The sequence below is a fragment of the Crocodylus porosus genome, unplaced genomic scaffold (genome assembly GCF_001723895.1).
Source record: "Crocodylus porosus isolate Cpor-Errol unplaced genomic scaffold, CroPor_comp1, whole genome shotgun sequence".
Classification (NCBI taxonomy): Eukaryota; Metazoa; Chordata; order Crocodylia; family Crocodylidae; genus Crocodylus; species Crocodylus porosus.
The window spans coordinates 43,177,107-43,191,143 of NW_017728886.1; the positions used below are offsets into that span (position 1 = coordinate 43,177,107).

Consider the following 14,037-nt stretch of genomic DNA (forward strand, 5'->3'; position numbering starts at 1 on the left):
GAATCACTGAATCAAATCACTGGCCCCTGTATCGTCTGAATCCAAATCCAAAGCAAATACTAGCCACTTTGCACAGGCTTAATAAATAAACATGTTTAAGGTATGCAGCACATCTGTTGTCTACATATACAAAAGTCCACATATCTGGCAAGGCACTATCAGTATTATTGATATTACAGGTCCTCAAAATACATCTCGTCTCTGTTGTATCCTGAACTGGATCAGTGCATTGTTGGTTTACTAGTCCATGTTGAAAAATATTGGCAGTGTAGCATTTCATTACTTTTTTCCAGCATAATCTCACGACACTGCTGAAGCCCCTTTCAGTGGCTGCTCTGAGAGGGTAAAATGCTTTTTGTTGTTCTCTATTTTTACTTAGAAGTAGTGAAGTTTATTTCATGTTAAGCGTATTAGACTTTTGTTTTATAAAGTGCATTGCATACAGTCTTAAACCTTTTCTTGTTTTGATACATGGAAACTATTAAAAATCTCAACTATATAAATTATGAAATGCCAGTATATAAACCAGCATGTATTTTGAATAATTCAATGGAAATAGTCATTATATAAAAACAACTACACGTATTACATATCCAACCATGAATTAGTACTTCCACCACCCCTTGCTGCAGGAACCTGAAGGAGAGGGACCATAATGAATTGGTTCTAAGGAGCTGGAAGTGGTATTGTTTTTGGACACACTGAACAAGCGTGCACAGCTCAAGATAACAAGTTGGCACACCCAGTTCTGTTAAAATTTGTACTAATTCATCCATTATTTTCTTATAAGACTAATGAGATTATATCCAGTGATATTTCATCCATTATTTTCTTATAAGACTAATGAGATCATATCCAGTGATATTTCTCAACAAAACTTGAATATTTAGCTTCTTGAATACTTACTTGATCTAAAAGGAACTACATTCTGATTTTTGTTTTCTAAAGACTAAGCTATGCCAACATTCTTAATCAATGTTATCAGCAAGGATTTAGTCAGGAAACAATAACATTAATAGAAGTTATACATCTAAATTCATTTCTTTCCAGTCAATTAGCTCAATTCTTAAGAAAAATCATTTCTATCATTTATAATTTTGTTTTGACTGTAACAAGAAAAATATCTTGAAGTTTGCCAGTAAAAGACATTCACCACCAATGCTTTTCTAATTTAGAAAGCTTTGATATTTATTTAATTAAATAAATACAGCTTTAATTTTGAGGTGCAATGTTACAGATAGTTGGACGTGCAAATACTCTTAGATGCATGCTGTTTATCATTTAACTTATTGGTATGAATCTCATGGCTTACTAGAGTTAACAGATCACCTCTTTAGGAAGATATCTATTATTTTGTTTATCTATGGGGGGAAAAAGGAGCAATCCATTCAACTGAGGAAGGGAACATGGGGTGCTAATCAGCAGTCAGAAAAGACAGCTTGAACCATATAAAACTATTCTAATTCACTAGCTCAGGGGCAGGCAATTATTTCAAGCAAAGGACCACTTACTGAGTTTTGGCAAGCTATCAAGGGCCTCAAGGGTGGCCCTGCTCCTTGACAGGTGCCTCCCCCTGGTTGAAATCTTGGGACCTGAAGTCCCACCCCTAGCCACTGACCTTTCCCACCAGAAATCTTGCCTCCCCCCCCCCCCCAAAGTACTCCTTTCAGCAAGGTTTTGCCATCTCGGAACCAGAAAAAAATTAAATTGTATTCTAAAAATCAAACATTTACTACAACATTCATTAGTTTCAAAAAAATATTTTTGTCCTGATTTCCATGCATTTGTGTAGTGTACATAGAGCTGATTGCACAGTAGCTTAAAGTGAAGTCTTACTCTTGTATATTGTGGAGGGGTGTGGCTATGGGGTTTGTGGGGGGCTGTGAGTATATGGGGGGAGAGTGACTGGGGAGGGTTGTGGCACATGTGGAGGAGGAGGATTTGCCCACAGCCTCTCTGTGGCAGTCAATGCCTCCTGCAGCACTCCTGCCAGCCAAGGTTCCACGCTCCTGCTGCTCCTGTTCCCGAGGCACTGGCATGGCCCCGTGCTTCCAGTTGCAGCCGCTTCCCCTGTCTGCCACCGCTGCCCTTTTGCCTCTTCCCCATTCCCCACCCCACAGCTCACTGCTCTGGCACCACGTCCAAGCTGCACAGCTGAGACTGCAAGATGCAGGAAGAGCTGGACAGACCTGGCTGGCATTACATGGAGCCAGCTGAGAATCGCAGGGGCCGGGCCAGTTGCTGTTGCATCCTGTGACTCGGTGCTGCAGCTAGGAAATGCACAGCAACTGGTGGGGCGGCTAGAGGGGAATGGTGGCAGCGGCAGGCAAATGGCTTTGACAAGTAGGGGGCAGTGGCTGCAAGTGGGTGTGTGGAGGGCAGCAACATCTGGGTGGGAGCACAGGACCCACACTGGGGCCAGCACCACCAGAGTCGAGAGCAGGGCAGCAGGAGCACGGGGCGGAGGCTTGCAAGGCTCTGTGGAGCCGGGCCAGGCTGTGCAAGCAAGGAGAGGAGAGAGCCAGTCTGGCTTCAGAGCCCCTGCCAGCCTGGCCCTGTGCTCCTGCTGCCCTGCTCTGGGCCTCTGCTGGCCCTGGCCCTGGCACACTGGCGTTGGGCTCTGCACTCCTGCCCAGCTGTCACTGAGCTCCATGTGCCTGCTCGCTGCCCCTTCCCCAACCTGTTGCCAGTTTCACCACTACCCTGCCCGTGGCTACCACTGCTCCTTTCCACTCCCCCTTCTCACCCCCACCAGCTGCTTTGGAACCATGTGGTTCCTGGCTGCAGTGCTGGGACTGCAGCAGCCAGTGTAGCCCAACCCTGAGGACTGGGGCAATTGCCTGTGGTCCTCTCCTGCCTCTCCCTTCCCCTCCTTCATTTCCCTGCAGTGCAGGGAGGCAGAAACAGCCCCACAGTTCCAGAACCCTCTGCTTGGCACGGGGCTTCCGGCGGGGGGCAGGGCCATGCAGGCCTTGCTTCTGCACCCACTTGGTCCTGCAGGTGGCATCCCCTGGGTCTGATTGCCCCTGGGTCCTGTCATCTTTGACAGGCAGCCAGAGGCAGATTAATATTAATTTTCTAAACTTTTTAGGGGCCCTGTGGGCCAGATGTGGCCTATGGGCCATATTTTGCCCTCCCCTGCACTTAGATGTTTCCTATTTTTTTTGTTTTTTGTTTGCTATTCATCTTCTCTTTTCTAGATTCTGTAGAGCAGAACAGCCATTCAGATGTAGAGCCTGTATAACATGCTCCAACTGTGATATCTTGTCTTTTCTAACCTGAAGCTTGATGTTAACTAGGACTCTTGAAAAATGACTAGTATCCTTAGCATTTGTATCTGCTCATTCCAGTTTTTCTTTGAAAAATATTAGTCAGTGACACAAACAAGGAAAAGATGATGATGATTACAGTAGTAATGATAATGATGGTATGTGAAAAAGTAAACAAGTAATTGAAAGGACATAACAAGTTTCCCAAATATAATTGTAACATTTCAAGAAACTAAATAAGAGATTGAGGCTCTTGGACTCCAATGCAAATTTCAAATTTAGGAACTCTTAAACAGGAAAATCCTTTGCTTCACGGTCACTTAGAAATATGGTCTTGCTGAGGAAACAAGTCATCTAAACTCCCAGGTTCTATTAGTAAAAAGGAAGAGAGTCAACTTCAGTGCAAAACCAGCACACAGAGTTAGTTGTGGAGAAAATAACAAAGAAAAGGATAGGATAATGCAACTACTGTTTTCTGTTTCAGTTTCAATTGCCAAGGTACTGCAGGATATTCATGTGGTCTACAGTGCAGTTAATCACCTTTGCATCCCACTTTTGTTCCCCAGACTGTGGTAATCATTTGGCTACATAGTTATAGGACATAGGACTGAAAGAAACTTCTGGGTTATCTAGTCCAGTTCCCTGCTATTGCAGGCAACCACATCCCTTTCGTAGGGTTATTATATTTCCAGGATCAAAAAAAGAGAACACCTGTAAGGGGGAGGGAAGGTATATGATTGTGGGTAGGGGGAAGTGATGTGCTTGTTCCCTGCTTCTGCCCCTCACTCCCGACCCACAGCCCTGCCCCCCCAGCCCTGCCACTGCCCTTGACTCCCAGCCCTGCCAGTGCACCTCACTCATGACCTGCAGCCCTGCCCTCCCCCAGGGCTGCTGGTACCCCTCACTGCTGACCTACAACTCTGCCCCTCCCCATCAATGCTGTCGGTGCCTCTCACTCCCAACCTGCAGCCCTGCCCCCCCCCCCCATACACACACTTATTTTCCAGGGCCCACACAGTTCAGAGCATGTGACCGCCAACAGCCAACCACCTTGCCTGCTGCTCCCAGCACCAAGCATCCAAGCTGCTGATGCCCAGGGACAGCAGAGGCAAAGCAAAAACCCAGACATTTGCTCGCGTTTTAAAAACCTGCCTGGACATGAAGACGAGAGGGCAAAAAAGAAGACATGTCCAGGAAAACCGGGACATATAGTAACCCTACAAGTTTCAGAAAGTGACCAAGCTCTGTGTTTAAACAGCTAGAATTCCTTTTCCCCATTGCTTGTGTTGGGAGGTAGTTTCAGATCCTCATTTCACTGAAGGTTTGAAGCCTTTCTCTAATTTCCAGTCTGAGCTGGTGATAGCCCAGTTACAGAAAAAAAGCTAGCACATGCATGTGGGCAGTTTTCGATGATCCAGCAACACAATTATGAAATTTGTTTGTGCAGGGGAGGTGGGAAGAGGAGGAGGAAGTGGAGTGGAAAGTGGTCCTGTATTCATAATTTCTTCCTTTTGTCTTCAGAGAGATGGCATTATGACAGTGGATGTTGGGACAGGGAGGAGGAAATGGAGTAGAAAGTGGTCCTGTATTTATAAATTTCTTCCTTTTGTTCATTGCTTGAAGGGCATGAGGATTTTGAATACTGAGTGAATGTTAGCTCGTCTGTCAGATATGACCTGTGGACTGACTCTTAACAGTCACCCTCCGTTCATCTGATCACTCATAACAATCTCTTATTTCACAATTGTTTTTAAATAGGTATCCAGACACGAGCCGTAAGAAAAGGCAATGATTATGTCATAAATGGAGGCAAGATGTGGACTACTACTGGGTGTCAAGCTGACTGGATGTGTCTATTGGCAAATACTAGTGAAGGACCACCCCACCAAAATAAATCTCTCATATGTCTGCCAATGAAGCTATCTGGTAAAAGAACTCAATTATTTTTCTTATTGTTTATGTTTTAGTGCTTTTTAACGTATGTGATAGAACATAAAAACCTTGTGGAGAAAGAATAATGCAGCTTCAAATGCTTCCTACATGTGTGGTTAAACAGAGTAGCTCTGTAACACAGAACTGTTAAACAAGATGTACTCAAAAGGAGTCCAGAAGTCCTGGAATAGAGGGGAGAACAGGAAGAGACAAAAGGAGGAAATTAAATACTTTGCAGACTTCAGCTCCTGGTCCCAAGGGACTTTTGTTAAAAATTATTTCTGTCCAGAAGTTTTTAAAAGTTTATCAAAATGTATTTGTTTGTAACCTCTGTGAGAATAGATAAAACAAGGAATTGCCAAGGGCAAAATTAATAGTATACAAAAGCATAATGAAAAACAGAGCAAAGCAGCATTCTGAAGAAATAACATCAGCATGTCCCATGTCTTGGTTCTGGAGATGATCCACATGCCCTTTATCTTGAAAGTTTTCTTTCCCCAAGAGACACTTCGTTACATCCAGCCCTTAAATGCATCATCTTTATTACTCATAGGGTTTTGCTGGTTATAAATTGTGAAGTATGTTCACAATTTATGAAATGCTGTTTCCTATGAACTAGAATTAGTGCACAGCATATATAGGTGATAGATTCAGTAATATAAAGCAAATAAACAAACAAACAGAAACTATTCAGTCCGGGTTAAGGTCTCTCCTTCCTGTTTTGTGCCTTGCCAGAATATGAAGTGCTGTGATACTCAAACTTCTGAAAATCAAAAAATAAGGATTTACCTCAGCAAAAAGGTTTGAGAATCAATGCACTCTATTTCCTGAGAAATGGCACTGTCTGTTAAGACGGAGTTTACATGTGCAATGGATCGGATGACCATATGGGACAATGTGAAATCTGAAACACTTATAAACTTTCATACAGGACAGCCTACCTTGGCAGGTGTTTTGCGATCATAACATCTGATGAAGTAGACTCTTGCCTATGAAAGCTTATGCCTCTCTGAACCAGTTAGTCTCTAAGATGCAATCCTACCCTGCCTTCTGCCTAACTTCAGCCCAACACACTAAGCACCACTCTCTAGAAAACAATGAGTTTGAGGTATTCCAAACTTAAACTTCTCATAGGAAACACACAGTAAAGGAATATGCCACTTTAAAGGAACACGCAACCTTAACATTGACATCTTTGTGTGAGGACCCAATACATTCACAGCTAGGATAGCCATATGTCCTGGTTTAGCTGAGAGAGTCCTGGATTTCAGAGGCCAGTCCCAGTCTGCTGTTGAAAATTAAAACAAGTCCTGGGTGCAGGGTGCAGAGAGGGGAGGTGGAGCAGCACAAGTTGTGAAACAGGAAGCCCTAGCAGACAGCAAAACTGCCCTAAAATAAGCTCACTTGATTAGTGGAATCACCATTAAAAAAGGGTGCCTGTCACCATTTTCTGCTTTTAAGAGATGTGATTGTTGTTGACTTTAACATTTCCTTTTTGGAAAAGCACAAGGAAAACTTGCAACCTTATCTTTGTGTTAATGAATTCTTTTGCAGTGAATCTCTTAGTATGTTTTAACAGCAAAATAATTGTGTTAGGAGTGAATGGTCATTCAAGCAGCTGTAGTTATCAATTAGATTTGAAGCTGAGGTCAAAATGGGGCTAGATTAATAATGATATAATTATATAAAAGTATGTAAGCTCTTGTATGGCCTTTTGTTCAGAAAAATCTCAAAGTGCTTTACCAAGTAGGTAAACATCATTATCACCATTTTGCATATGGATAAACTGAGGCACCAAGAGATGAAGTGACATGGGCAGGATCACTGAGCAGGCCAGTGGCGAAGCCAGCAGTAGTAACTAGAATCTTGCTCCACTGTTCTCTCTGTTAGGCCACACTAAATATGACCTGAGTTTCTGTCTCACCTCACACACCCTTTGTTATAACAGGAGGGAGATAATGGCCATGTTTTGAATGTTCAGCATATGGTGCTAGTGTAGCAGGTGTTGTGGGTCTGCCACCCTGGCACTTGGTGCACCCTGAGGTCCAATCCACCTGCTGGCTGTCTCCAGCCCAACCTCACCTCTAGTCTCTCACCTGCCACACCTTTGAAGTTATCCTTTGGTTTACCGAGGAAGCAGTCCCTGGGGCTGGGAGTAGCCCCTCTGGTTTCTCTGGCTGGTTCTGTCCTTGTGTCTAGATACAACTCGTACCTGAGGATCTGTGCTCCCCTTGGGTACTTCCCCTTTAAAGGAGCAGCCCCTCAGACCTCCAAGCACTTGTCAGGGCTTCAGCAGTCTCAGTCTTGGTCCTTTTTTTCTATGGCCAAATCCTCAGCCTGGGTCCTCTGTCTAAAACCTCAGCTCCCAAGCATCAGTTCAGACTTGGCTGCAATGCCTCCTGGGGCTCCAGCTTCACTCCTCCAGCCTCAGCAATTTGGATCTATCTCAGGGGTGGGGAAAATACATCCTGTGGGCCGGATCCAGCTGCCAGCTGATTGAATCTGGCCCATAAGCAGGTGCACACTAAGTGAGTGGATTTAGCCCTCTGGTTCTGGCACCTGTGTGGTGTTGAGACGCTGGGGCTGCTTCCAGCATGTCAGGTACTTGCTTGCTCACTCTTTCTCCCTCTCTCTCTTGGGTCAGGGCTGCCACCAGCGTGGAAGCAGAAGCATGAACCTGACTGCAGCTGTAGCACACCCTGCCACTCTTCCTCCCCTCCTTACTGCTCCCAAGTCTGGACCCAGCATTTGTCAGTCACATCCACATCTGCCCAGACGTGGCTGGCAGCTTCTGGGTCAGGGCTCCAGGGACAGGGGCAGGCATACTACAACTGCAAGTTAGTTCAGGCTTTTGTGCTGGTTTCATCTCACAGCTGTAGCTTATCACACCACTCCCAACATCTGGAACCCTGATTTTAAAGCTGCCTGTCACATTTGGGCAGCTGTGGATGCAGCCAGCAGCTGCTGGGAATATGACTCAGGAGTGTGCTATAGCTACGAATGGGTTCAGGCTTCTGTGCTGATTTGCAGCCCCAGGAGGGAGGGGTGGGGAGAGGGAGTGGGAGACAGAGAGGAAAAGAAAGAGAGGTGTGGCCCCTGACAGATCACCAAAGCTCATATTAACTGGCTTGCCAGCCCAAATAATTGCCCACCCCAGTCTAATTCCTGATAGTGGGGAGTGCCTTCCAAGCACCCCATTCATGGTCTCAATCTCCCCAGCTTGCCACCATGTTGGTCCTAGAATCCCCTGCCCTCATTACATGGTCCCTGACATCAGAAGGTCTACCCCTCCACAGGGCCTGCCCTCATGGTGCATGGCCTGCCCTGGCGCTCCAAAAGTTCTGCCCTCTAGGTCATGAGTTACGAGCTTAACCTATCAGGGAGCAAGTGATTGTGATCCCTGTAACAACCTGTCCCATCTTTCTGAACCAATCAGTGGGAGTTTCAGGCATGTTAGACCTCCCCAAGAAAGCACCAAACCAACTGAGTTGAGTCAAGGGCCGCAAACATGAAATATTTCAGAAGAAATCATTTTAAAGTAAAGACAAAAAAATCATACACTTAAAAGCAAACATCCACTATAATATATTTTAATTTTATTTTAAAAAATATTTGGGTCCTAATTTATGTGTTTGCATACTAGTTCAAAATAAAGTCTTAGTCTTGTATATTGTGTGTGAGGGGGTAGGGAGGTATATGTGGTGGAGGTGTGGGGGGGTGCGTGGTTGAGAGATGGGGGTGTGTGGGTATGGGGTGTATGGTTGGAGGGTGTGTGTGTATGTATGTGTGTGGTGGGTTGGGTATGAACATGTAGGGGGTTGACCGAGCACTAGGTCCTGGGAAGTGGCCGGGGAGGGTGGGGGAGGGGGAGGGGGAGGCATGTGCAGCAGAGCTTGCCTTGGGCAGTGCAGGTGCAGTCCGCTTCACTTACCCACCTCTAGCTCCACATGGGGCCAAGGCCTGCCTGCTTCTATGTGAGGCAGCCTGCCCCATGCTGCCACCTGTACCTGCCCTGTGCTCCTTCTGCATTTGCCTTGGCCCTGGCCAGCACGCATACCTTCATGGCAAGGCTGCCTTTTACCCGCACGGCTGCCCATAGGTGGCTGCTGATCGCAGTGGGCAAACGGAGTGGGTGGATGGTAACCTGGAGCTGGAACTCCTGGCTGCAGCTCCCCTCCCTCTCTCCCCGCCCCGCTGCCATTTTCCCTCCACCCACCAATGCTTCCCCTCCTACTTGCTGCCCAGAGCACTGCAGCAGGGACAGGACGAGGAGCCACTGGAGGTGAGGGAGCTGCACAATTCCAGCTGGAGCCCCAGCTGAGTCCCGGGAGCCACACCTGGTGGCACAGTGCAAGCTGGGCTGGCCCAACCCTGTCACCTCCAGCTCCTTTCCAAATCTCAGGAGCCACATGTGGCAGCAGAGAATGAACAAGGCCAGCCTGCCTCTGTTACCCACAGCTCTCTGTGGCTCCCACCTGGAGTCCCAGGAGCCACCTGTGTAGTTAAATTTACTGTTCTGTACACATGTAGCATACACAGAAGAGCATTATTCAATAGTATAAGGTATTGTTGCACATTTGTACCACATATTACAGAATAAAGGCATACAAGAAATTGTGTTTTAAGTACGTAGTAATTGTACAGTGGGAAAGTTGAAAATTTTGCCTGAACTTTTTCTGAATTCTATAATTTTGTTAATATTATGTTTTTATTTGTTGTATAATGTAATAAGTATGCCATGTTAGAGAGCATGCATGTCAGATGTACAGCTTATGAGCTGGATCTTGCCCACAGTCAGTTTACATCCAGGCTTCCAGAAGTTGGGGACATGGCTGTGGGGAATGGCCTACTTGGGAATCTAGGGCTGTCAGGCCCCTGTGGACATTGTGATCAGGAGAGTGAATGAGGGATAATACAGCTTTGGTTACTCTATGGTCGCCTTGCCTGTTGTCACTGCCATGGTCCTTTGTTCTCTGCTGCTCGCCCCACCACTGCCTCGTATTAGAGCTGCTATCGCTGCTGCATGCCCCATAGCTGCCATAGCATGGGGTCATGCCAACAGCAGCAGCTTCAGCACAGGGCACATGGCAGAAGCTGAAGCTGAGTCGCATTGCTTGAGCTGCCTCTGCCATTATGCCTTAGGTTGGAGCCTGAGCTGCCACTGCCATCACATGCCCCAGGCTGCAACTACCTCATGCCCTGCACTGAAACCAGCCTGGGGAGCCAAGTGAGTTTGACATCCCATTATTTAGTATAGCCTTAGCCCTATGGCTTGAAGACTGCAGTTTGCATTTCAATCAAATTTGACATCACATCTGCCATAGAATTTAATTAAATAATGCTAAACAAAATTGTGATTTTGAGGTGTGGCACCTAATTTACCCAGTCTCCAGATGGAGATATGTCAACATTGATAAATACTGATAGACTGATGGTCACAATGGCCAAAAGCTGTGAAGTACTGGTGCACAGCAAGGTGAACAACAAGCTGAAGTTCACTGATGTCAGTCTGCTGGACATAGACAAAAGGGCTTACGAAGTCAGGCTGACTTTGCACCTTAATTCTCACCAATTACTGAAATATCTTTAGATTACATCATTCATAATGAGTTCTCCCCATAGAGAAGAGCCTGTTTACTAGGTCACCCTGGTCCTGTTTTTGTGTTCTTTAGTACTCTTATCAATCACTTTTCTACCCATTGGCCTTCTGAGGTGCCAAGCTGCCTTTCCAGCACTTCCATGTAAGCCATATATGGTATGTTTAGTTTTGTTCCATTCCTGGGCCTTTTGGTTATGCTGTTACTAGGGCATACAGCCTACAGCAGGAAAATAAGCAGCAGCTTACCCAGTGGGAGCTAACAGATAGTAGTATCCTATGTACCTTATGTTCTCCTTGAGGAAGAAAAAAGAGAATATAACAAAATGAAAGAGGTTTTGGATACCTGTTTCACAGGCAGACGGAATATGAAAGGTTTGAATATAATAGGAAGACATACAAAACCTAGAAAGAAAGATCACTTAGCAGCATAAAGTAGGCTGTGTGTCAGGCAACAGTACAGTAGTAAAGAGGAAAGTGACAAATGGGAAAGAAGCAGTTGGATCAAATTTGTAACATAAAAACAGTTGGGATATGGGAGCCTAAAGTATTTTAATGAGGGAAGAATGGAGAAGCTGTAAATGATGGGGCAAAATACCCAACCACAGCAAGCAGTACTGTCCCACCAAAGAGGCAGAAGGTAGGAGATATTTTGCATTAGTATGCATTTCACCAAGAGTAGCGGAAATGGTTCAACAGAGGAAGCATTGCGAAAGGATGATGATAAATCCCAGTTCCTAGATATTGGGAATGTGGGAACCCAGAGCTTTAAGGGGATTTTCACATCACTGACTCTAGTTAGTCCCCTACGTTCACAGACAATTAATAATCCATAGGGGTCAAAAAGAATGCCCAGTTTGGCTCCTGTAAGGGAGGACAAGGCACTACCCATTTGGACACAGTACGGCAGAAAGAATTTTAGATTAAATTAAAAATCAGGTCTCAGAAGAACAGGCAGTATCTTTATACAAAAGTATGACTACATGGCTGAAGCAGTCAGTGTAAAACAAGCAGTCTCTATGGTGCCAACAAAAGCTTAAAACTGATCTAGGGATAGAGATCTGCAGACCGAATATGATTTTAAGTAGGCTATTAAAACATAGGATGTTTGTTGTCAGTTTCTTGGACAACTGAAGAAAGGACAGAGTTCTTTAAAATTTTATTTTTATATATGTTTAATTATTTATATAATATATTAATTGTGCTCCTACACTGCAGTTCTTTATGCCTGTTTTTGCTTATGGATTTTGGAAAGCATCTTTTTCTGAAGCACTGCAGAGATCACAATGTGTGGCTCACTTACAGGTAGGCCACCTGAAGGTCGCTTTGGTCCTATCAATGTAATACTAAATGTGTCAGAAGTTTACTTATTCAACTCTTGCCTCTTAAGAAGCATCAAATAAGTTTCTAGCAAGTTTCATGCTTTAGTTGTTCACCTCTAATATGCTGTAGTCAATTTGCAGATGCTGAAATTTCTGCCAGGACAAGGCCATGTGGATTTGAATATTTAAGCCGTTTTATTCTTGTGTTTGTGGCTGACTAACCTTAGCTTCCAACAGAGGATCTGCTGCCTCAACTGTTTCCCCTCTTGTGTGTTCAGTGTTGAATGCAAGCTGCAGCAGGGGTAATTAAAATCTCTGAATCCTGGATAGAAATTCATCTAGTGATTCTGAACTTAAAAAGGCCAATAGGCATATATGGTCTGTTTCTACATTAGAAACAAAGTTCAGGAAATATGCACCAAGCCATTCACAAACTGCCTGAATGTATTTATTTTTTGAGGATCCCTTATATTAATACATATCCCTGGTCTCTCTCTACACCGTGGTGGAAAATGATTAAGATATGACCTAGGCAGGAGGCTGCCCATTTCCAGCCCTGATGCCAGGGGGTGTTATCTGCTGCTCCAAACCTCCCCTACACTGTAGCCCATGCCTCACAGATGGCATCTAAGTTCATAACATCTCTGGCCCCAGACCGGGCCCTGTAACTCTCTAGTCTGGACCCCAACTAGATCCGTCCTACTCAGGCAGTCTGCTCTCTCATTCTGGGCTGCCTAGCTCCCTGTACTCTTCTTCCTCTGAGGTGTGGCCCTCCCAGGATCTTTGGCTACACAGGCCCTCGTCTCACCTCCAAGGCTAGTCAGAACCCCAGGTCCCCAGCTCTGGGCATCCCTCGTGGTGGGCCCCAGCCCCTTTTAACCCTTCTGGTCCTGGCCCCAACATTGACCAGTCAAGGGTGACTCAAGTCAGGCTTCTGAGCCACTAGCCCACAGTCTCTTACATGGGTCTGTCTTCTTGGGCCCTACTGTGGGGTTACCCATCCGGTTGTGGGGGTTGGGGTTGTTAAGGTGCCCCAACCTGCCTTTCACCAGGGTGGTAGCTGGCCTGGCATTTCTTGGGGGCTCCCATGCCACCAGGAGCCCCACCAGGCCACCCATCCCTGGCAGGGTGCAGTTTCAAGTCATGCCCAGGACCAAGAGCCTCCAAACCACCCCCATAAGCCCCTGTTCTTACCTCCAAGGTCTTCCTGGAGCAGTAGAGCTCAGCAGGGAGATGTCTCTTCCCTGCTGGCTGGTCACAAACCAGCACAGAGAGCTGGGCATTAAATGACCACCCAGATCAGGCATTACCGTGGCCTAGCCCTTAAAGTGGCAGGCATGTCCCTGCCACGTCCCCATGCTGAAAAATGGTGGTGGGGGCACTTTAACTATAGCTCGCTAAAAGTCCGTGCTCATCAAACATCCCTGCTACCATTTTTCAGCACGAGGATGCTGATGTGTGTGATGCTGGAGTCTGCTGGAATGCAGTAATTTCCAAGCTCCAACAGATTCAATGTCTGCTCCGATGCATTGTAATTACGGTGCATCAGAGCAACCTCACTGTACGTGTATAGGTGCCCATAAGGGCAAAGGTAGACATATATACAGGCATACCTCGTTTTATTGTGCTTCGCTTTGTTGCGCTTCGCAGATATTGCGTTTTTTACAAATTGAAGGTTTGTGGCAACCCTGCGTCGAGCAAGTCTATTGGTGCCATTTTTCCATCGGCACCATTTTTCCAACAGCATTGGCTCACTTCATGTGTCTGTGTCACATTTTGGTAATTCTTGCAATATTTCAAACTTTTTCATTATTATTATATTTGTTATGGTGATCTGTGATCTTTGATGTTACTATTGTAATTGTTTTGGGGCGCCACGAACCGTGCCCATATGAGACAGCGAACTTAATCGATAAAT

General features: G+C 45.6%; 1 protein-coding gene and 1 long non-coding RNA gene across 2 annotated transcripts in view; one reads left to right on the forward strand and one right to left on the reverse strand.

The window, feature by feature from the left end:
* LOC109308892 overlaps positions 1 to 13,421 on the reverse strand; it is a 19,218-nt gene extending 5,797 nt beyond the window's left edge. Inside the window, exons 1-2 of the long non-coding RNA XR_002100728.1 lie at positions 13,411 to 13,421; positions 4,946 to 4,952 (exon numbers count right to left, since the gene is read on the reverse strand). This is a non-coding gene — a long non-coding RNA (uncharacterized LOC109308892). The remainder of the gene's footprint in view (positions 1 to 4,945; positions 4,953 to 13,410) is intronic.
* Positions 1 to 14,037, forward strand: part of LOC109308877 (probable acyl-CoA dehydrogenase 6) — a 175,049-nt gene that overhangs the window by 129,332 nt on the left and 31,680 nt on the right. The window contains exon 5 of the mRNA XM_019533338.1: positions 5,028 to 5,195. Coding sequence (XP_019388883.1) covers positions 5,028 to 5,195 — 168 coding nt within the window. The remainder of the gene's footprint in view (positions 1 to 5,027; positions 5,196 to 14,037) is intronic.